The 23,631-nt window shown below is 41.1% G+C and overlaps 1 protein-coding gene across 3 annotated transcripts in view; it reads right to left on the reverse strand.

Annotated features, from left to right (window-relative positions):
- LOC116862623 (glycerol kinase-like) overlaps positions 1-23,631 on the reverse strand; it is a 72,264-nt gene that overhangs the window by 38,835 nt on the left and 9,798 nt on the right. For 2 of the 3 annotated variants that reach the window (XM_032849977.1, XM_032849979.1), the window contains exons 2-5: positions 22,252-22,325; positions 20,079-20,185; positions 11,457-11,534; positions 2,389-2,472 (exon numbers count right to left, since the gene is read on the reverse strand). In XM_032849977.1, the coding sequence (XP_032705868.1) occupies positions 2,389-2,472; positions 11,457-11,534; positions 20,079-20,185; positions 22,252-22,325 (343 nt within the window). The remainder of the gene's footprint in view (positions 1-2,388; positions 2,473-11,456; positions 11,535-20,078; positions 20,186-22,251; positions 22,326-23,631) is intronic. The other variant, XM_032849978.1, reaches the window with a different exon arrangement.

Consider the following 23,631-nt stretch of genomic DNA (forward strand, 5'->3'; position numbering starts at 1 on the left):
GCACCTGGGTGGCTCAGTCGGTTGGGCGTCTGCCTTTGGCTTGGGCTGTGGTCCCGGGATCCTGGGATCAGGCCTGACATCAGGCTCCCTGCTCAGTGGGGAATCCACTTCTCCCTCTCCATCTGCTTCCTCCCCCCTCCCACCCCCTTCATGCTGTCTCTCTCAAATAAATAAATAAAATCTTTAAAAAAAAAGTGGTTTCTGCAGGTGTGAGAAGAGGCAAGAAAAGGCTCGTCACAGCTGAGGAAAGAGGAGGCAGAGAGGGACGCCAGGGGAATCCGTGGTCTGTAGCCCACATCTGCATTTGCTGCCTGTATTTCTCTTGCTCCTGGGAACAGTATCTCAAATTCTCTTCAGGAAATTGTCCCTCCCTCAGTCTCAGTCCATGTGGTTTGCCAGGGATTCGACCCTACCCCCAGCTCCAGGATCAAGCATGTCCCCATCCCAGTGACTGGTTCGGTAGACAGTGTGTGGTCCAATCAGCCCTACGGAGATTTGTGCTCAGTCTTCCAGAGCCCCTCTCCTCAGCACCACTAGGCAGTGTGTGGCTGGGCCTGCTGCCCCCACCAAGAGAGAGCTGAACTGGCTCCAGCGGAAGCCATCCCAGAAGACTTGCAGGGAATTCAGGTCATATGGTCCAAGTCTAGAATCAAACAGCATCTGAACTAAGCTACTGTTTCACTACTGGTTCCGTGAACAAAAGAATTATTTTTTAAAACATTTTTCACTTTATTTAACTAGGGTTGTGCTTTCTATTCCTTGCGCTGTGATTGATGTAAGCCATTAGCAGCAGCTGCATGGAGTTGGCAAGAACTCCCCTGTCAAGGGCACCAAGGCAGTCTGCTTTTCACAGAGGGGCCATATGGCATGACTGCAAAAAAAGTAGACTTTCCTCACAGGCAACCCCAGCAGATGTTAACAGAAGTAATGGGGAAAAGGAGAGGAATTCAACAGAGAAGTTTTGAGTCTGTGACAGAATTAACAAACACATCTCAATTCTCCATGTTTCGAGTGACAACAGGCTGGGGGTTAAAAATCAACTGGGTGTGTTTTGACTATCTACTCTTAAAAAAGAAATAGGGTGGATTAGAATGGAAAATAACAGAGTTTGCTGAACTCTGTAAGTATGTGAAACTTTTTAGTTATAGGAATTTGATGAATCATGATGTAAAATATATTTCTCATCAAGGAACATGAACAAAAGACCTGAAAGTCGTTGTTCTGGGCTGTTTAATGACTCAAGGCCTCCTAGATCAGGACTTTTCTGTATTTTAATGTAAATAATCACTAAGGAGCTTAAAGATGGACCCCATTCCCTGAAATTCTAGAAAAGTAGGTCCAGGGAGGGAGCCCAGAAACACACCTTTTAAATAGGTGCCCATCTTTTAAGAAGCACTGTTAGATTCCACAGCAGTGATCCTTACCCAAAAAGCACACCAGAAACTCCTGGAAAAATTTGAAATCACACATTCCAAGCCCTACCTTGCACGATTCCGGCTGCAGGTCTAGGCAAGGAAGGCCTGAGTCTTTCTACTTCTGCTATAAGCATCCCAAGTTATTCAGTATTATATACTAAAACTTGAGAAGCTCTTTTCTAGGGCACAAACTTTAGGATATGCAGTTTGTTCCAGTCATTTCTTTAAAAACCAAATGACAGGCAAACTGATGACCAAATGGCTCTCAAGTCCCAGTGACTCTGGGACTTAACTGCTCCTGGACAAAGCCCACTTACATAACTGGGCACTTTACTACTCACTTGAGAGCTTGCAAGTATCCACAGCAGAATCCACAGAATCAACCCCTCACCAAAATGAATCAAGAAACTGGACGTGAGATAAGGAGAGCCAAGTTCTAGGTCTTCTGATTTTGCCACCAACAAGCTACGTGACTCAAGCCAAGTCATTTAACCCCTTGTGGCTTAGATTTCCTGAATATAAAATAAGGCAGTTGGACTAGATGGTTTCCGTAGTCCCTCTCCTGCCGTTACTCCGTGATCACAGAAGGCTGGCAGATTCACTTTGTTTTTACAGCTCAAGAGTTTAAGGCAATTAGAATACATGGAACAAATTAGTACAACTGCCAAGGAGAAAAATGGTCAGTGGTGGATATACTACCAAACAATTCACGAATGCTCAAAATTAATTGAATTAAGAACGAAACAATTAGAAAACTCATTAAAGAAGCTAAGATGGCAGAATTAGATTTGCAGGAAGAGAGACCAAAAGCTAAAGAGAAGACCCCAAGCTGGACGACCAAGCCCCTTGTGTAGATAATTTCTGAGAACAATCAAAAGAAGCGCCAGATCCGCATCCAGCAGTGGTGGTCAATCTCCCCCAGCACGTCTGAGTCAGGAGGCTGGGGAGTGAGCAGAAGCCTGAGCACCAATACCTGAGGAAGTGCCAGCAGCCGGAACCGAAGAGCCAGAGCGAACAACGGCAACTGGGTCGGAAGGGCCAGGAGAAACTGGAGCGGCTGGAGCATTAGGAGAAATAATGGCAATTCATGCTAGAGGTGGCCAGATTCGAGGTCTGTGTTCTGTCGTTGACCACTGGGAAAATGGCAGACCACTTGGGCAAGTTCCCCAGAATGAGCATTTTCTACGCACGTGAGCATAGAAAAAGCGGAGGAAGAGGCAGGGAGTGGATGGGACACGAAGGCAGTGCCTGATGTCAGTCTCTGGTTCGGTCGACTACGTCCGTGTGGACAAAGAACAGGTACAGAATACAGGCTTCCAATTCTGGATGACTCCTCCCTACCTTGTCGCAGAGCTGCACCCTGGCGAGCAAAGCGGCTCGGCGGGTAACTGAGTGCTGGCCCAGCCCGAGATGGGAAACTGCTGAGTGCAAGCGAGCCTCCCTCAGCAAGGGGCGCCCAGAAGCGCGCCACGGTCTCTTGGGGCGATTTACAGAAGATGGGAAAAGGCTGCTCTGGGAAGGCATGGCCCCAAGAAAGTGTTTTCCTGATAAGGGTGTTAGGAGGTGAAGTCCACCGCCACAAACAGGAGAAGCATGCCCCAAGAGAACAGGGAACTGGTAAGTTCCAGAGTTAATTTGGGGAAAGAAGTAAGGAAAACCCACCCTAGGGAGTCCGGAACACTAGACAGCCTACTTTCATAAGGCATGTCCATCATTTAGACCCAGTCGATCTGGTTTATATGGTTCAAACCAGGGCACCTGGGTGGCTCCGAGGGTTAAGCCTCTGCCTTCGGCTCAGGTCATGATCTCAGGCTCCTGGGATCAAGACCACATGGGGCTCCCTGCTCAGCGGGGAGCCTGCTTCCCCCCCCACTACCCCGCCCCCTGCCTGCCTCTCTGCTTACGTGTGATCTCTCTCTCTGTCAAATAAATAAATAAAATCTTTAAAAAAAAAAACATTTTAAATGGTTCAAACCATGAAGTGAGTAAGTTTAAAAAACCCACTTGGAGGATGTGATAAACTCTCATTTGTGTTAAAGTCACATCCAATATAGATCCATTAGATTTGGTCTAGTCTGAGAAAAAAAGTTTTAAGAGTGAAGAGAAATGCAGTCACCTCAACATCCACGGACCACGGTCAATTTGGTGGGAAGAATTGACTTTGAGAATATTTAGATATTTGTATCTGTTTTGATTAGTCAGAACAATTAAAGGGAAAAGTACCTAAGAAAAAAATTTAAAATCGACAAGAAATAATCGGAATTATTTTCAATGGACTGGAAGCGAAGGCAAATTAACGAAATCTCCTCTGGGAGGACTGACTGTGAGGAGGAGCTACAGGGAGCACGGGAAGGGAGTTGCCAGGCCCCAGGTTAAGGGGCACACCCTAAGCCAGGACTGCTGACAGTTACAACAAAGTGTTATCAGCTCTCTTCCCCCACAGAGACGCATAATAGTCAACCAGATTTAAGTGTGTTATCACTTGCCAAAAGTTAAACTATTAATTAAGCTGTAAGAGGTCACTTGCAAAGGACAAGAGACTATAATTGATGACTGTCCCTTGCCTGATGACATTTTCAGAAATCTCAAGTGGCCAAAAGAAAAACGGAGTGTAAGGGAGGGGGGTGATTTAAAACATATATTCGCTACAATGGGGGGACTAAAAACTATTTCAGCTCTTAAGTGTGTATATGGCAACATACCAATGACTCACTCAAGTATGTGTGACCCAGGTAAGCTCTGCATTTTTCCCAAGAACACCTGTCGTGGATAAGTCAATCATTCCATTTGGCATTTCTGGATTAAAAAGACCAGCAGCCAATTCAGAACAGTAGCCATGGCTACCACTTACTGAAACCTTCTTATCTGCTAGGCACTGTAAATACTCTACATGTGTTAACTCACTCATTTTTAACTCACATCTAAGAGGTCCACACTTAAATTGTCTCCATTTTAACTGTCTAGGGAACAGGCACAGAATGGTAGTAAGCGGAGAAGCCAGGATTTGAACCCAGAGTCTGAATCCAGCATGAAACCCCTACCATGCAGGTAAGCCAGATTGAATTCAAAATCTTAAATGGAATATAAAGAAATAGCAAATATCAGAAACCTCTGAGTTGAAATCAAATCCAGTTTCTTTTTAAATTGGCCAGAGTTGAAGAATTCATTAACTGCAAAATACACACATTTTTTTTTACCCCAGACTGAAGGAAATGTTAAGACATTCAAAGACTGGTAATAAACAACTTGAAATAAGGAGAAATTAAGTATATCTTGACCAAGCTGAATATTCTAGATATTAGAAAAATAAAAACATCTGCTCCTTTCCAAAGCAAAACAATAAAAACAAAACTATGCTTTTGTTGTTTAAAACAAGTGTGCTTCCAAGTTTTAGGTAGCTTGTCATTTGGGGTTTTCTTTCATGCTGATACTCTGAAATATAATGCAGTCCCAGAAAAAGGTTAAAAAAAATTGAGCTCAAGGTCCTTCAGTGCTTGACAAATGATTACAAAACAGGTTTAATCACTGGCCCAGGGTGAACCAGTACATAAAAATTAAAAAAGGCAAAGAGGATGATCCATGTTTGTAACTGCAGCACTCTGCATGAACAGTTGTAGGTCATAGGGAACTTGATTTTTTTTAATATTTTATTTATTTATTGGAGGGGCGGGGACAAGTGAAGCTGTGCTGAGTGCAGAGCCCAACATGGGACTTGATCCCATGACCCTGAGATCATGAACTGAGTCGAAATCAAGACTCTGATGCTCAACCAAATGGGCCCATGCAGGTACCCCTATTTTTATTTTTTTGAAGATTTTATTTGAAGTAATCTCTATACCTAACGTGGGGCTCAAAATTACAACCCCAAGATCAAGAGTCACATGTTCACCGGCTGAGCCACAGGAAACTTTAAATCCAACATCTTAGGAAAGAAATATTTGCCATACCATTTAACTAAAGAAAAATAGATCGGAGACCAATGATTTTTGTCAGTGGTTTTCTTTCATATACTAAAGGTTTTAAATCAGTGGCTCTTGCCTCCCTGGATGTGAGTCTTTAATATGAATAGTACTTTGATATTAAAGTATGAGCTGTGCTCTATTGAAAGCTACTGGATGGTGCCATGCACACCCATCGACTATAACAGAGAATGACAAAATCTGTCCAACGAGGAGGGAAACAGTTGTGCCATTCTCATTAGGGCAGAACATTTCACTGGTAGCATCAGTGAAATGTGCACAAGAAGATATTAAACGTCACTGATTCGAGCCATTCCCCCCACTTCAGTGGTTCTGGGCTTGGTTGTGTCATTGTAGTTGTGCTCAGTTTCATCTGCAGTGTATTTGTAAACCCAGCAAGGTATGCAGACCACTATAAAAGTTGGTTTTGGGGGCATCTGGCTGGCCTAGTCATTAAGTGTCTGCCTTGGGCTCAGGTCATAATCCCTGGGTCCTGGGACTGAGCCCCACATTGGGGTCCCTGCCTAGCGGGAAGCCTGCTTCTCTCTCTCCCACTCCCCTTGTTTGTGTTCCCTCTCTCACTGTGTCTCCCTCTGTCAAATAAATAAATAAAATCTTTTTTTAAAAAGTTGGTTTTGGAAGAAAAAAGCTTAGAAAAATGGCAGGGGTTGGGGTAGAGGGAAGTCCTTGAAAAAGAATACTGATGAAGGGAATGCTAAGAGGGAGAGAGAAAAGTATCACAGGGGCAAGGATGAGTGAAGACAGAAGAGAGAAGCCAAAGGACACAAGGGCCATGAAGGTCCTGCAATCCAGCCGGGTGGCCCATCGGAGTCAATGGCTACATCATGGCCCAGAAACTGCAAAGCAGTGATGCCCAGTGACACTGCTCATTTCAGGTACGACACCAATGTCTACCTCACAATTAACACATACATTCTCAAACTGTATGAAACAGGCCATCTGTGCCTCCATGGACTGATTTTTAAGCTTTTTTTTCTGTGCCTGTAACTGTATCTGTTACAAAAGACATCAGTAAACACATACACCTTTATTGCAAGAAAAACATAGCCTTTCTCAGCTTTCAGCTTCTTCATACACCTTTATTACAAGAAAAACATAGCCTTTCTCAGCTTTCAGCTTCTTCATCAAATGTATTTCAGGTCCACTGATAGGCAGGTACTGGGGGGTGAGTAAGCTGATGGCTTATTAAGGACCTCTGGAACATAAACCAGAAGGCCACATAAAAAATGCAATTTTTAAGAAAAAGAAGCGTAGACTGCTTCTCTTGTTGGCTTGTTTATAACAAACACTGCTCATCGGTTACATAATTAAGTAAAGAGAGATGAAGAGGACAGGCCTAGAGTGAAAGATTTGTAAGAGAAAGGCATAGGGCAGGGGGAAAGAGAGAGAGAGAGAATCAAACCCACAGACTGTGGTATAAACAAAGACGAAGCTCAAAGACAAAGATAGGTGAAAATATGATTCTGTTTCTACCAATCCCACCCTGTGTTAAGAGAAAGCTGCTGAATGTTTAATATTATGTTGATATTCTCAACTGAGACTTGCATGGAGATACGACACCTGAGTGTTTTCCTGGGCAACATGAAATGGGAGGCAGAATCTATCCTTGTCATAATTGAGTAGTGGCTCCCCTTCTCAGCTAATTACTCCTTCCTTCTCCTTTTCTATTTGCTTTCCCTTCTCACTTCTAGATTCCTCTCCTTAGCCTTGAGTCTCAAAGGCAAGCATGGTGACGGCCCGGTTCGTCACCAGCTGCCTAGGGCTTATCACAGAACCTGTATGTACACAGAAGGGCACTTGAACTTTCGTTGAATAATTTACCTTCATTCCTACAGTGATGTCATCTGTAATAAAATGAGACTTTCACCTCTCTGGTAATGACTTTAAGTCTCCATCTTACATTTGAACAATCTCTTTATACAAGAGCCACGAACCTAATTTCTCAGAAATGAGCTTTGATTACAAGTCTAATATTCACCTTGTTCAAAGAAGCCAGCCATTTTTCTCCCAGGCTGACAGCCATTAAATCTTAATTTCCGTCTGTTCTCTGAGGCTAAAAATCTTGCAGCCCTGCCCCCCACCACCCCTCGCTGCCCCTTATCTTTATGCCCCATCTGATTTACTAACATACAGGTTACGACTTCCCTCAGAAAGGTCTTTCCAGTTTGCCTTCTCTCTACTGTCTTGGCACTAATCCCATCCACTGATTACCAGGCTCAACGCTTTTGCCAGATTTTTACGAGAAACGAATCTCATCCTTTTTAATGTACTTACTTACATATTTGGATTTAAATTCCTTCTATTTGTCCTTCCTTCCTTCCTGGTTCACATTCCTCTTTCTTTCCTTTCCTGCCTTTTTAAAAAAAATCATTCAATATTCCTCCACTATAAACTTGCTAATTATACATTATTTTACTCTCATTGCTTACCCTGGAGATTACAACATGCATCCTTGACAATACAAGGACCTCAAAAACAGTTTATAGACTCATCTACCCCAAGTTCCTTTCATGTACAACTGTTGCCATGTCTTTTAATTCTTAATAAATTTTGAACATCCTAAGATGTTACTGTTTTATGCCACCAAATTAGCAGTTTTTGTCTTTGCTTTTGCATTTCACCTTAATTTTCATGGGTACAGAATCCTAGATGAAGTTATGTTCATTTAGCACTTTAGAGATTTCATTCTACGGTATTCAGACTTACTTTGCTACCATTGAAAAATCAACTGAAAGTCAGTGTGGGTTCTCTTGAAGGTCATAACCTCTGGCTGTGTAGTTTTTCTTTTTATCTTCAGGTCTCCGCATATGTTTACATATGGCTTTCTGTGTATTTATCTTGCCTGGGAATCACAGTGCTTCCTGAATCTGTACCTCTCATCAGTTTTGAAAAACCTTACCGTTTCACTCTCCTTTTCTCTTGGGACTCCAATTACAAGTATGTTAGACCTCCTCACCTTACCCCATCTTTCTCCCAGATTCTTTTTGGTTTTCTAAACCTTTGTCTCCCTGTGCTCTAGTCTGGATATTTACTTCTGATCTCTCTTCCAGTCAACTAATTCATCTTCAACTGTGTCTAATCTGATGTAAAACTTATCAACTGAGTTTTTAATACAGTTCCAGAATTTGTTTTTAATTTTCCAACTCTTGGCTAAGATGATCAATCCTGTCAAGGGATTCCTTGAACATGTTGATTATGATTAAAGTCTGGTAACTCCAATATCAGGATTTCTTATGGGTTGGTTTCTAAGGTTATTTGTTTCTGTTTTTAGCCATGTCTTGTTTTGTATGCTTAATTATTTTTTACAGAAAACTAGAAATCATATACGAAAAATTCTAGAGATAATTTTCCTCCAGGAAGGGTTCATTTTTGTTTCTGAAAGGAAGTTAGGCTAAACGCATTAGCAATCTTAGATCACCATAATCCACTCAGTGCTGTAACTTACTTGAATCTGGGCTCTAAGTCCTGTGATGGGTAGTATATTCCTACTTTACCTTACTTCAAGGGGTGGCCCTTCACAGTTGCAAGATTTTGCCCACATTCATCTCTACTCCTGCCAGCCTGACTACCTTTTGCCTCCCTATTTCCATGAACCTATGAAAATACTACTTAGCCTCAGATACCGCTCTTAGAATCTACAAGTATTTCTAAGGAATAAGCAGCAACAAATGCCAGGCTTATCTCTCTGGGCTTTCCCTCGCTCCTGGATTTTGTTCCCATAATTCCTCACTGCCTTGGTAGCCTTCCAGTCCCTCAGGCAGTTTTATTTTGTTTTGTACAACTTCTCGAGCTGTTCTCAAGAGGTGCATTTGAAATAACCCATTCTACCATATGGGAAGATAACTCTCCTTTATTACTCATTTTGTCCCATATTACCCAGTGTATGGCTTTCAGTGCCCTCCATATCCTCACCAACCCCTTTTTAACCAAACGAGAACACAGACTTGAGTGTTGGAGAGACTTATGTTCAAACTGTGGCTTTACCTCTACTTACAGCTATATGGCAATGGACAAGTTATGTAGCTGTTTCCCCCATAATTCATTTGTAAGAAAAGGCATGTAAAACCTGCTTTGGGATCATTGAGATTAAATAATATGGGCAAAGTGTTTAGCACAATGTGTAGTACACAGCAATGTTAGGACTTACTGAGCATTATTATCACTGCTAGTTCTATTAAAACTAATAAATAAGTCATCCTATCTGCAAATCTGATTAGTCTCTTCACTCTGGTGAGGTATGTTTAGACATTTTCACTTTCATAACTTGTTCACACTAGCTTTCATTTTTCGTTTTTCCTAATGTAATACAACACATTCTTCAAGGTCTAGGACGGAGTTCAAGCTCCCCCAACAGTATGTCCAAATTCAAAATCCATACTAACATGCACTTGCTCTAATTCCTATTCATTTTAGCAGCATAGTTTATCAATGATTCCCTAATTTTGTATTAGTCTCTTACCAAAACTAGGTTACAAAATGCTCATAAAAACTGGCCAATAACTCATACCCTCTATAATACACCCAGTATAGCACCAAACACGTAAGTTCTCAGACAAGAGCCTGGCTCAGGATTGAAAAAAGTTCTTCACATTCTACAGATGCAGTAGAAATTAGTACTGAAAAGCACATAGGATGGGGCACAGAGGGACAATGGTAGAAGAAAAGGAAACGAGTACATAAGCACATCAGAAAAACAAAGTATTTCTGATAAAATTTTTACTTAAATCTTTTACTTTAAGTATAACTTCAACTAACCTAGTTGCATTATTTTAAAATGACAACTCAAAGTCCAAAGTTGCATTTTTACAATTCAAAGTTAGAGTTTAACAGGAACTTTCTGGCTCCTTTGAGAAGGTCCTTCCTTTTCCATAAGGGGAAAAAAAAAGTAAAACCCTAACTAGTTCAAGAAGTTGGCAAATAGTGATCTGTGAAAGAGTACCCCCTGGATATCAGTCATGAAAATTGTAATGTCCTGCTTTACTTGTATTCAACATGACTTGCTCATAAGAATGAAAATAAAATAAAGATTTAAAACATGTACTTTTGTGTAACAGACCTATGGTTGCAATTCTTTGACATTTCTGAGCCTTTAATTTTTTTTTTTATAACAAGTACAGAAGACAAACTAAATGGCCTCTGATAACACAGTAACATTAAATACCTTAATTTTTTATTAAGGTTTTTTTCTAAAGGTTTCATGCTATTCTTACAAGGCACCATTTTAGTGTATTTTCTGCTTGAATATCACTTTCTCCCAATCAATACTAAAGTAACTACACTACTCAAATAACTATCAAGTAAAAACAGGTCACTCTAGAAATCATCCCATCTCTGCTTCTGCCTCCATTCCCCACCTCACGACCTGGTATTTTATTGACAAAAACTTGTGTTTTACTATTTGTGAACAGAATGATGCATTTCAGTAACAGTATATTTACAACAAACTTCTCCTTTTAGCAACTGACAGTGTCATTTACCACCCAAATGTCACGTGCAAAGAGTATGCTACATTATACTCATGGTCATTCACATTTAAGTAAGATGTAATACCTAATATTGGGTGTTATTTGCAATTTTGAGTTTTTGAACCCCTGCTGAAATAGCCCGATGTGTAGCAGAAGGAGCTAAAATGTAGAGATTTTATTTTCATAACCTCAGATGAGTCAATTCCAATTACTAGATGGGAAGAACAAGTACACAAGTACCTCATGGAGAGATGACTGTGAACATGTGTAATTTTGATTTTTCAGGGGAGGAGGCGTGATCTGTTTTAGGCGTCAGGAACAGCAGGGACTGTGAAACATTTGTGGCAATGCTGAACCATTTGTATAATACAAATAATCAGGAAAAGGAGAAAGTAAGAGAAAGATGTGATTCAAGATGTCAATTAATACCTGGAAGTGGCAAATGGAAAACAACTCATTTCTTAGAGGACAATTCTGGCCATCCCATCCGAATACAGGAAACACGGCTGCATGCTTTCTCAGCCACACATTTCAGGGGGACAGTGCTTGCAAGTGGAGAAAGGCCTTGCATTTGACATCCATGAACAACAGCTTACCCACAGCATTGTAGAGAGGCTCTCCGGTTAACTTGTCCCAGACTACAGTGGTTTCCCTCTGGTTACTGACACCAATAGCTTCAAAGAGAAGATTAAACAGAAGGGAATATAAATTAAACAAGTAGAAAACTACTTCAGAAGAATCGTTCTCATGTGTATTTTTTTTTAACAAGCATAACGAAACTTAACAATTTGAAAAAACACTTGGCACTTCTGTAGTGGCAATGAATATACTGTCTGTGAGCAGCTCTGGGAGAAGTAAACACCCACTGTCAAGTGCTTCTCTGTATTTCTGCAAGACTGCTCTGCACTTCACTACAAGCACATGACAACATGGACCCAGGTCTGTATCCAAACGAAAGGCTCCCAGGTGACCTTATAAAAAAGGGAATGCACTAATTTCAAATTTACAATACCCAATTCATTATTCTATGGAGACCAATAATCACCTCATCCATTTACTTATGAAGTGTCATAGGCAATTTCCCTCTGGGGGCACGCGCACTCCTACATTTTAAGAAAACAGCTACAGATAAAACCCTTCACACTGGGCAACCTCCTATTGTGGTTCTTCAGAAATTATTTTGTTTCCATAATGGAATATGTTCTAAGACATATGAATTTGAATAAGGCATAAATACAGTATGTGATGGCATTTACATTACACTGACCTTCACACAACTCAAACACTGTAGTCGTAGTTATTCTAGGTGAAAATACTAACCCATGCCGTTTTATTCAATTCAGCTTGAGTCGGCTCTAGCAGAGGTTCTCAGACTCGGCTGTACATCAGAACCAACCGGAGAGCTTTTTAAAAAAAATATCAGTGCCCAGGCCATGACCCAAACATTCCAATTTAACAGACTGGGGTAGGATCTGAACATCAGTATTTTTCCTTTACAACTCTCCAAGCGATTCTACCATGCAGCCCGGGTTGAACACATCAGACGGAAGGATCGAACTCTCTGGAGTATAAGGTGAGAACTGACTTTAAAGGCTCTATAATCAATAACAGGTCTTCCTCTTAAATTTCCCCGAAAACCATTCATCATATGACCATTCAGACAGCCCTTCTAGTGATAAAATACTACCTCTCTCGAGGCAGACCAATCTTTATTCACAACTTTGTTATTTTAAAAAAATCCTCTTCCTTAGTTTTCACCTACAGATCTCTGCCACAGGCTTTGCAGATATATGGTGTAAGGTTAATACTTCTCCTACGTGCAAGTTTTTCACAAACTTGAGGCAGCTATATTGCCCCCCAGGTCTTCTCTTCCCCTGTGTAAGCTAAACAGTCTAATTTTCTTCCACTACTCCCACCATATGGCATGGTTTATTTATTTTTATTTTAAGTAATGCCTAAGCCCAGCATGGGGCTCAAGCTCACAACCCCAAGATCAAGAGTCAGATGCTCTCCGACAGAGCCAGATATCCACCCTTCCATGTGGCATCATTTAAAATCCCTTCACCACCACCCCTAGGAACACACAACTTTCTGTCTGTACTGTTCAAATTGTACAACCAGAATAAAACATGATAGGAATGTTCTGACCAGCAGAGACCTGAGGAGGACCAATAGTTCCCTTGTGCTAAGTAATTCTTTTTAAAGCTCAAAACAACCATTTATCTTTAAAATAATACACTAAAATCTAAATGTAGGTCTTTTTTTTAGGATTTTATTTATTTGACAGAGAGAGATCACAAGTGGACAGAGAGGCAAGCAGATAGAGAGAGAGGAGGAAGCAGGCTCCCTGCGAAACAGAGAGCCCGATGTGGGACTCGATCCCAGGACCCTGAGATCATGACCTGAGCTGAAGGCAGAGGCTTAACCCACTGAGCCACCCAGGTGCCCCTAAAATCTTAAAGTTAATTACTTAGATTTTATTTTAAGGAGATTTTGTGTGTAACAGCAATGAAAACTGGCCTATGGAAAATGAACAATATATGTACTTTACTGAGGTCTATAACTGACACAGAACATAGTTTCAGGTATACAATAGAATTGGGTAGGTGTATGTACTGCAAAGAGATCACAGTAAATCTAGTATCCTGTCAGCATACAAAGTTACATAATATGCAATACAATACTGTTGACTATAGTCACCACGCTATACAATATATCCCCATGACTTACCTATTTTATGACTGGAGATTGTATTTCATCTCCCTTCTCCCATTTTGCCACCCTCCCACCAGCAACCACTGATTTGTTCTCTGCATCTGTGAGTTTTGTGTTGTTTTTTGAATTCCACATAAAAGTAAAGTCCTACAGTGTTTGTCTTCCTCTGACTTATTCCACTTAGCATACGCTTAAGGTCCATCTATGTGGTCACAAATGACAAGAGTTCATTTTTCATAGCTGAATAATATTCCACTGGATATTCCATTCATCCATCAATGGACACTATGGGTGCTCCTGTCTTGGCTATTTTGAATAACTGCAATGAACATAGGGGTGTGTTTATCTCTTCGAATTAGTGTTTTCATTTCCATATGGTAGCTCTGTTTTTACTTTTTTGAGGAACCTGCATACTGTTTTCTACAGTGGCTGTACCAGTTTGCATTCTCATCAACAGAGCATGATGGTTCCCCTTCCTCCACATCCTCCCTAATAGCTGTCATGGTCTTTTTGACAACAGCCATTCTGATAGGTGTGACGGGATATTTCACTGTGGTTTTGATCTGTACTTCCCTGATAATGAGTGATGATGAGCATCTTTCCATTTGCTGTGGGCCATCTGTAGGACTTCTCTGGAAAAATGACATTTGGGTCCCATGATCATTTTTTAATCAGACTGTTTGTTTGCTATTATTGAGTTGTAGTTCTTTGTAATTTTGGATATTAACCCTTTATCAGATAATATGATTTGCAAATACATTTTCCCATTTAGTAGGTTGCCTATTTTGTTGATGGTTTCCTTTGCTGGGCAGAGGCCTTTTTGTTTAGTTTTTGATTATGGATTCAAGCTCTTTGCTTATGTTTGGCCTATTCAGGTTTTCTATTTCTTCATGATTCAGTCTGGGAAGACTGCAGGTTTCCAGGAATGTATCAATTTCTTCTAGGTTGTCCAACTTACGGACCTATAATTGTTTATAGCATTGTCTTACAATGCTTTGTGTTTCTTTGGTATCAGTTGTAACTTCTTCCCTTTCATTTCTTATTTATTTGAGCCCTCTCTTTTTTTTCTTAGAGAGTCTAGCTAATAGTTTATCTAAATAACCTATATCCAAAGCAAATTTACTTACCAGAACATCTCTTCTAAGGGTACAAAGATGACTGACAGTCTTTACTTCAAGAAACTTCAAGGCATAGGGTAAAAGGAAGAGATTTGGGGGCATTTCCTTAATATCAGAAGACACTGATGTTTGTAGGAATAAAGATGGAAAACAAAGGAGAATGTGGTGGGGGAGCAGGGGAGCTAGAAATCAATTGGACATGGTCTTGATTCTTGTAGTGACAGGAGGGGATGAGATTAATGACAGGTGGAGGGAAGAGCCTCAAGAAGACAAAAGGCTATTGCTTTCCTTGGGATGTGGGGAAGTGGGTAAGAGTTCTAGGTAAGTACAGGAATAGGAAATGAGGAATTAAGCCCCCACAGCCTCAATGTTCTCTGTGAAGTAGAACACAAGGCTATCTGCTCAAATGAGCTCAAGCAAAATAAGATCATAGGGTTTCCGGCACTATTTAATTAGAGCTCAGGCTCTGAAACCAGACTGCTGGGGTTCAAATTCGAATTCCTGTTTCCTAGCAGCATGACCCTAGATCTCAATCTGTTTCATCTTCTGCAAAATGGAGGTAATAGTTCTCACCTAACAGGTTACAATGAGGAACCCCTAGGTTAATGCTTATTATGATAGTGCCCAGCACATAGTAACCGCTCAATAAATGCTCCTTACTGCTTCCATTCATTGTCATCAATATTATTATTTTTAAGTAATTAATTTATCTTAGAGATAGAGAAAGCACAAGCAGGAGGGGCAGAGAGAGAGAGACTCCAAGCAGACTCCAGACTGAGCATGGAGCCTGACTTAGGGGTCAATCCCATCTGAGCCGTCTAAGATTTGGTCACTTAATCGACTGCACCACCCAAGTGCCCCTCATTGTCATCAATATTATTGAGGAAAAGAGTGGACTAATAGTTGTATAGAAGGACCCATAAAGGAATTGCCCAGCAGTACTGAGGACAAAACAGAGGCCAGAGAATTCAGTGGGACCTCAGCAATGGAATACTGTGAACATGACAGTTTTAGTGACAACTTTACACTGTGGGATCACAATGAATTCATGGTCCAGTAAAATCTCCTATTCCTCCCCACTAGGTTAATTTTTGCTCACTTAGCTACAGTCTCTGAGTCACTATCCTCTGCCCTTTGGGCTACCCTTCTTTATTGGCTCACTCTAACTTATATTTAGAATGCAATCTAGGGCTATATTCTATCTGACTCATTGGTCACAGGTTCCTCCCTGACCATTCCTTCTTTCCCTTCTATCTTGATTCCTTTGTGCCAAGTAACTATTGCTTTTCTTGCAGACAGTCAAAGTCCAGCAAAAGAGCTTCTCAGGAATTCTCCTGCAGCCATAAATACATCTTCATTACTGGTTTCTACTCAGGGCACACAGGCCTTATGCAGTACCTCTGAACTTTTTCAGTGTTCTAACTTCCTGTCACTTTACCCTAAAATCCTCTGAACTTTTTTAAGGTTTTTTCTTTTTTTTTTTTAATGTGGAGCTTGAACTCATGGCCCTGAGATCAAGAGTCACATGCTCTACCTACTGTGCCAGCCAGGCACCCCTGTGTTTTTTTTTTTTTTTTAAAGGAAATTTTCTGGGGCATCTGGGTGGCTCAGTTGATTTGGCACCAGACTCAAGATTTCCACTGAGCTCATGATCTCAGGGTTCTGAGATCAAGCCCCATGATGGGCTCCCTACTCAGCGGGGAGTTTGCTTCTCTCCCTCTGCCCCTCCCCGCACTTGTGCTTGTGCATGCTCACTCTCTCCCCCTAAAATAAATAAATAAAAATTTTAAAGGTTTTTAAATTTTTATTTATTTGACAGAGAAGAGAGAGCACAAGCATAGGCAGGGGCAGTGTGGCAGAGCCAGGAGGAGAAGCAGGCTCCCCACTTGGCAGGGAACCCAATGTAGGGCTCAATCCCAAGACCTTGAGATATGACCTGAGCCAAAGGCAGACGCCAACCAACTGAGCCACCCAGGCATCCCATAAAATTAGGCACTATTAAGAGAAGTGTGTGTGCTGCAACTAGCAGTCAGAATCGGGCTCCTTGCTCAGTAGGGAGCCTGTTTTTCCCTCTGCCTGCCGCTCCCGCTTGTATGCTCTTTCCCTCTCTCTCTCCCCCTGACAAATAAATAAAATCGTTAAAAATTAAAAAAAAATCGTGCCTAATTTTAATTCTGTTTTTCTCAGAATTACACATTCGGGTTCTATAATTCTCCATCCTGGTCTATCTCCCATTTAGGGGCATATGACAGTTCCATGTATAAAATATATATAATTTCCTGGCCCCACAGTCTTTTAATTACAAGTACTATCATCAATGGCATATATAAAACACAATGCAGTACATTGTATCTAGGAGGTTCATGCTTTACCTGCATATTCTTTCCTGGTAGATATTTTTCTCAACAATAGTGCTGCAAGTAAAATTAACTAGTTAATGCTAACTTCACAATCTCTGGTTCAGTTTTGCTTGACATTGTCTGTGAAAAGTTATGACAGTTAAGAAAATATACTTAGAAAAAGCCTTTGTAAATACTGCTGGTTGTTATAACTGTTGGGAAAATTAAGGACCGTAGGCACCCTCATTTAAAAATAAAACCAGGGGGAGCTGCCTGGGTGGCTCAGCAGGTTAAGCCTCTGCCTTCAGCTCAGGTCATGATCTCAGGGTCCTGGGATAGAGTCCCACATCAGGGGACTGCAGGGAGCCTGCTTCCTCCTCCCTCTCTCTCTCTCTGCTTGCCTCTCTGCCTACTTGTGATCTCTGTCAAATAAACAAAATCTTAAAAAAAAAAAAAAAATAAAACCAGGGGGCGCCTGGGTGGCTCACTCAGTTAGCCTTTTGCTCCGGTCATGATCCTGGGGTCTTTGGATCGAGTCCCACACCGGGATCCCTGCTCAGCAGGGAGTTTCCTTCTCCCTCTTCCTCTGCCACTCCCTCTGCCTCTCCCCCTGCTCATGCTTGTGCTCGTTATCTCTCTCAAATGAATAATAAAAAATATTTTTAAAAATGTATAAAAAAGGGGCGCCTGGGTGGCTCAGTGGGTTAAAACCTCTGCCTTCGGCTCAGGTCATGATCTCAGGGTCCTGGGATGGAGCCCCACATCCGGCTACCTGCTCAGCAGGGAGCCTGCCCCCCACTCTCGCCCCGCCAACCCCACCTGACTTTCTGCCTACTTGTGATCGCTGTCAAATAAATAAATAAAATCTTTTTTAAAAATGTACAAAAAATACAAAAATAAAATAAAATAAAATCAGGAGCACCTCCCTGGCTCAGCTGGTAGAGCATGCAACTCTTTGATATTGGGGTCATGAGTTCAAGCCCCATGCTGGCCCTAGAGCCCACTTAAAAATTATTAAAAATAAAATCCTAATTTGTAATTGGAACACATTTTTAGGAAAAAAAAAAAAAAACAAACCCAAAAACGACCAGAAGTGAAATAGTAAGAGCCCTGGAGGAAGGCTTTGGGGCCACTATAAGTGCTGTGTGGGAAGAGGTCTAAAGCTTTGTAAGAAAAACAGCCTCTGAAAAATGTGTGCTTAAGGCACGTTGTAACATTTGGAAATGAGCTGCAGCCACAGCTGGGAAGCTGTTTTGGAGAACAAGGTGCCTTTCTAAGACACCTTAGAAAGGTGTTCTAAGACGCTGCCCCCGCCCAGAGTAGAGAGAAGACAGATGTGTGTGTGCATATGTTCAGCAGGGCCAGGCAGCAGATGTGGGGGTTTCTCTTTCCTCTAACTGTGTGGTAACTACATTTGATACAAGAGAATGTAATCACTGAAAATTGTATGCTCTCGGGTTTTTTAAATTTATTTTTAAATTTTTTTGAAGATTTCTATGTGTTTATTTGACAGAGATTACAAGTAGGCAGAGAGGCAGGCGGGGGGTGTGGTGCGGGGGTTCGGGTGGGGAAGGAGGCTCTCCGCTGAGCAGAGAGCCTGATGTGGGGCTTGATCCCACCACCCTGAGACCACGACCCAAGCTGAAACCAAGAGCTGGATGCTTAAACGACTGTGCCACCCAGGTGCCCCATCCAGTCTTTTTTAAGTAAGTTTTATTTATACAAATAGATGAAAGTCTGAAAAAAAAATTCAAAGGTTTTCCCCAGCATCTCTACCAAAATAAGTAATTGAAGTTTCGACTCAGGAGTGTTAGTAAATCTCAGAGCCAATGTGATGTGAATCAAGGCACCATCACTCCGAACTGATGGCTGCCCTTACTTACGCAAGGTCCAACTAGCTAAGGGGGTGCCTGGGCGGCTCAATGGGAGGAGTCTGCTTGAGATTCTCCCTCTCCCTCTGCCCTTCCCCTTGGCTGTGTGCGCTTTCTCTCTCTCTCTAATAAATAAATCTTTAAAAACAATAAAACTACTTGGAATTAATAGAGATCTGTAGTGATCTAACACTCTCAATTATTTCAGGGAGATTCTCTTAAAATGCTTTGATTCCAATCCCCCACCCCCAGCTGTTCCCCAATCTATCTGGGAGCTCCAGCAAAAACCCCAAGCATCAGCTTTGACCAATCATTTCCCTCCACAGCACTACTCTATTACCCTAACTTCCAATACACTATCAAGTTCTGCCCCCTCTGTCGGCCTCCCCTGCTACCACTGTCAGTCAAGTCACCATCCTCTTTTCTCAGGACTTCCACAGCAGCCTCTACACTGGTCTCCCTGTGTCCACATTCAGACCTTCATGACTTAACCACAAAGCTCAACATTGTAGTGAGGAAGCGGTCTGCAAACTGCCATCCTCTCACCTTGCTTAAAACCTTCTCATGGCCAGCTCCCTGTAATACTAAGAGTAACACCCAAACTCCTAACCATGGCTGACAAGGCCCTGTTTCCCCAATCTCTGCTCCTACTGAAACCCCGGGTGCACCTCTGCCCTTATCCTTCTTTTACTCCACTTTTGACACACTGGCCTTTTTCTGACCCAGAAATACACTAAGCTTATTCCCACCTCAGGACCGTTGCACATGGTGCTTCCTTTTCCTCAAACTTTTTTCTCCCAGTTATTCACATGGTTGGCCCCTTTTGGCTTCTGAGACCTTAGCAAATGTGTCCCCTCCTCAGAAAGGCCTTCTCTAGCCATCCAAACTAAAGTAAGCCTTTCCAGGCACACCCCACTGTATCATCCAGTCTGAGCGTCTGCATGGGACTTCTTAGTATCTGAGATCAGCTTGTAGTTGTCTGCTCTTATTGTTGGGCTCACACCCACTGGAATAAAAGCTTCATGAGAACAGGGACCTCATCTTCTCATTTATTGTCGCATGCTGGGTTCACACAGAGATGCTTGCCACTGCACAGGCACTCAGTTATGTGCTGAATAAAGCAATGTACAAATTTGAGATAATAAAACATGGAGAAAAATATTCTATTCAAATACCTTTTATGTTGGAAATATCAATATTGAGCTGTCCAAGTTTCTCACATGTTTTCTCTATACACTCATAGACAGACTGCAGAATTTCCTTAGGATCTTGTTCCACCCATCTTTGAACAAAAGAATGTATTTGGTTAGTCCACAAGAAAGCAATACATATGTCATTTATTTCTCTAGAATTGTGCACCTATGAGGGTGTGACTGGTGCACAAATCAACAAAAATCACATCAGGAAAGGAAAGCATCACCAATATTCTAAACAAATGATTGTAAACACCAGTCTATTCCCTTGTCTTTTCCTTATTCTTCCAATAGTAATTAATCATTTGAAAGACAGCAAGTAATGACCACAAATAGTAGACACTCTACCTACTTTAAATAACTTTTTCAAATCCAGTAAGAAGTTAGTTCCCCAATTCTTTACATCCTGTGGCTCTGATGAATTTTAATAAACCATCTACATGTTTTCACTAGTTACTAGCTATTTCTAAATAGAGTGAAATATATGTATGAATCTTGGGATGGATGGACTGATTGATCTACTTATTTATTTGGGTATGTACTTATTTATTTATGAAGCAAAAGGAAAAGAAGTGTACTAATCTCTTTTGCCATTTTTCTCCCAAGTTATTTTGTGAAAATTTAGAGAAAAAATTTAAATTTCTCCCAGTAATTATCTCACGTAGACAAGGGATTGCTTTCAGTTTTCAGACCCAATGCCAGTGCCATTTTGGTAAGGTACAAGGACTTCGGAAAGATAAAAGTCTCATAATAAATGACACGGAAGAGAAATTTGGAAAAAACAAATGACAATTAAGGAAAACCACAAGTAAAAAGGACCCCAAATTTTAAAAATCCTACCCTACAATCTGCAAGTACAAGGGAATTCCAAGTGCCTTTTTTCTTGGTCTTCCTTGAGCTTGCCATGCTTTCCTGAGCTTTGAATTCTCTAACTTCTTTTTCTAAAAACCTAACTTCCTTCCACATATTTCTAACTTCTATCTCTTTAAGACCCAGATGCTCTCTCTCCAAACTGCACTGGGATTAGGCCTGTGGACAGTCATTCTAATGTTGGTACCGTATCAATAGCTTTTACTATTAAAAGTAATTTTCTAAAATGAACGAGAACACTTTTCATGGAAAGAAAATACCAAAATTTGGTAGGGCATCAAGTTTTTTTATTTTCTTAAAACCATTTAATTTTAAAGTAAAATAAACAGATCGAAAGTACACAATTTCTTGAATTTTAACAAATGTATGTATCCATCTAACCAATACCCCAGTCAGTCAAGATATAGAATTATTCCTATCACTCCTGAAAGTTCTTTCATGCCTCTTTCAAGTCAATCACATACTCCACAGGCAACCAATTTCTGGATTTCTATCATCTCACTTTAGTCTCTTCTTGTATCTCAGATATAGGCCTGTAGTACATACTCCTTTGTGTTCAGCTTTTTTCATGTTTCATGATATTAATACGAGTCAACCATGTTGTTGCATGCATCAGTTCACATTTTAAAATTTGCCTCACGGTATTTCACTGTTATTCATTCCACAGATGACAGACATTTGGGTTGTTTCCAGTTTGGGGTATTATGAATAAAGCTGCTATAAACATTCATGTATGCCTTTCTATAGCCATATGCTTTCTGCTTTCATTTCTCTTGGATAAATTCCTAAGAGCAGAATCTGCAGATATATGGCTGATTTCATAAGAAACTGCCACAGTTTTTCCAAGTGGGTACATCATAAACATCATTAAATTCTAAATAATACACTTAACATTCTATTTAATCACAGCTACTACATACGCACATTATTCCCAAGAAGGATGACTTTAGCATTAGATGGTAAGAGATGTGAATGCTTACAGCAAAGCACTGTTTCGCCAAGGATGAATGGAGAACTAAATGCTTTCAAAGTCAGTGCAGGATTTCTGATATTTAATACTCCTTTACTTTATTATCCCTTCCTTTCCTGTCACTGAATTCCCAAGTCATCAATCACTATTATAGCTGGGCCACCAAAGTATTACTTCTTTCCTCGACTAAAACCTCTCTCTCAAGTCTTCTCAGGAGGGGTTTGGTCAAGTTTGCTTTACAAGGCCAGAAGGTTTGTAAAGGGAGATGGATTAATAAACATGAGGTATCTTTACGTATTAAAGCAGGAAACATACCCTTCTCTTGGAAACTCTTGTTTTATTTCCACTTGATGATGACTAAGTAGTTCGGCTGTTTTTGAATTGAAAACCTGAAAAACATATTACAATGTTAGGGTAAAAATGCACATAGAGAGCAAAGGTGTTCAGAGCTTTTCAGCAACAAGTTCTCAGTCACTGACAGAAAAAGTCTGATCAGTTTTAAGGCCATACATGATGTTCTACCTTCTCTTCAGATAGAGTCATGATAAAGAGAAATCTATTGGACACGAAGCTAAAGGGACAATTCCTTATTCTTAAAACAAAACAAAACAAAATTCACTCCAGATGTAGGAAACTGAATACATCAACCAATTAATGAGCATGGATCTCAAGAGAGAATAGGAAAACCAAGAATAAGAGAGAGGCGGTAAAACACTGATGATGACGTTGTAAGGTTCTGTCCTGCTTCCATCTTGGATACAGAGACACAGAGTCATAGATGCCCAGGCAGAGAAGGGCACTGCACAAATTCCTTCAAAGGGAAGCACAGCAATGCATCTAGCTCTCAATAAAGGTAAAAACAGAGCCCTATCAACAGGGCTAAAGTTGTTTCCTGTCCTATCCGGCGAAGTGCTCCGTGTGACATACCTGTCATGAATTTTTGACCTTTGGTAAAAACATTTAAAATTTTTTAAGATTTTATTTGACAGAGAGCACAAATAGGCAGAGCAGCAGGCAGAGAGAGAGGGGAAGCAGGCTCCCCGCCGAGCAGAGAGCCCAATGCGGGACTCGATCCCAGGACCCTGAGATCATAAACTGAGCCAAAGGCAGAGGCTTAACCCACTGAGCCACCCAGGTGCCCCTTGGTACAAAACATTTAAACCAATGGATGAAAGCTACCAAAGAAGAAGTGCTGTACAATCCTCCACAATTTTACTACTGCTAAAACAATACTCAGGAAAAAAAAAAAAAAAAACACCTTAGGGCGCATACAGGGCTCACTCAGTTAAGCTTCTCTGCCTTTAGCTCAGGTCATGATCCTGGGGTCCTGGGATCGAGCCCCAGGTTGGGCTCTCTGCTCAGCAGGGAGCCTGCTTCTCCCTCTGCCTCAGCCTACCCCTCTCTCTGTCTCTCATGAATAAATAAAATCTTAAAAAAAAAAAACTTCGCCACCTTTTCTCTCATACACTCTTTTTCACATGTGTGAACCTATACTTGAGTACCAGAGTCCTTAGGCTTTCAGAGTCGGGATTCCTATTTTAATTAAACTCAACTTCCGAAATCACTGTAATTACAGTGGTGAAGTTACATCCAATTAGTTAAGAAAACGTTTCCATGCCTAGGTTTCCTGTGGGAGAACACTACCTGTTCAATGCAGTCTATGAAAGGGAAAGTAAGAAGAGAAAACACACCGTG

The sequence above is a fragment of the Lontra canadensis genome, unplaced genomic scaffold, assembly GCF_010015895.1.
Source record: "Lontra canadensis isolate GAN:19392208 unplaced genomic scaffold, GSC_riverotter_1.0 scaffold280, whole genome shotgun sequence".
In the NCBI taxonomy this organism is placed as follows: Eukaryota; Metazoa; Chordata; class Mammalia; order Carnivora; family Mustelidae; genus Lontra; species Lontra canadensis.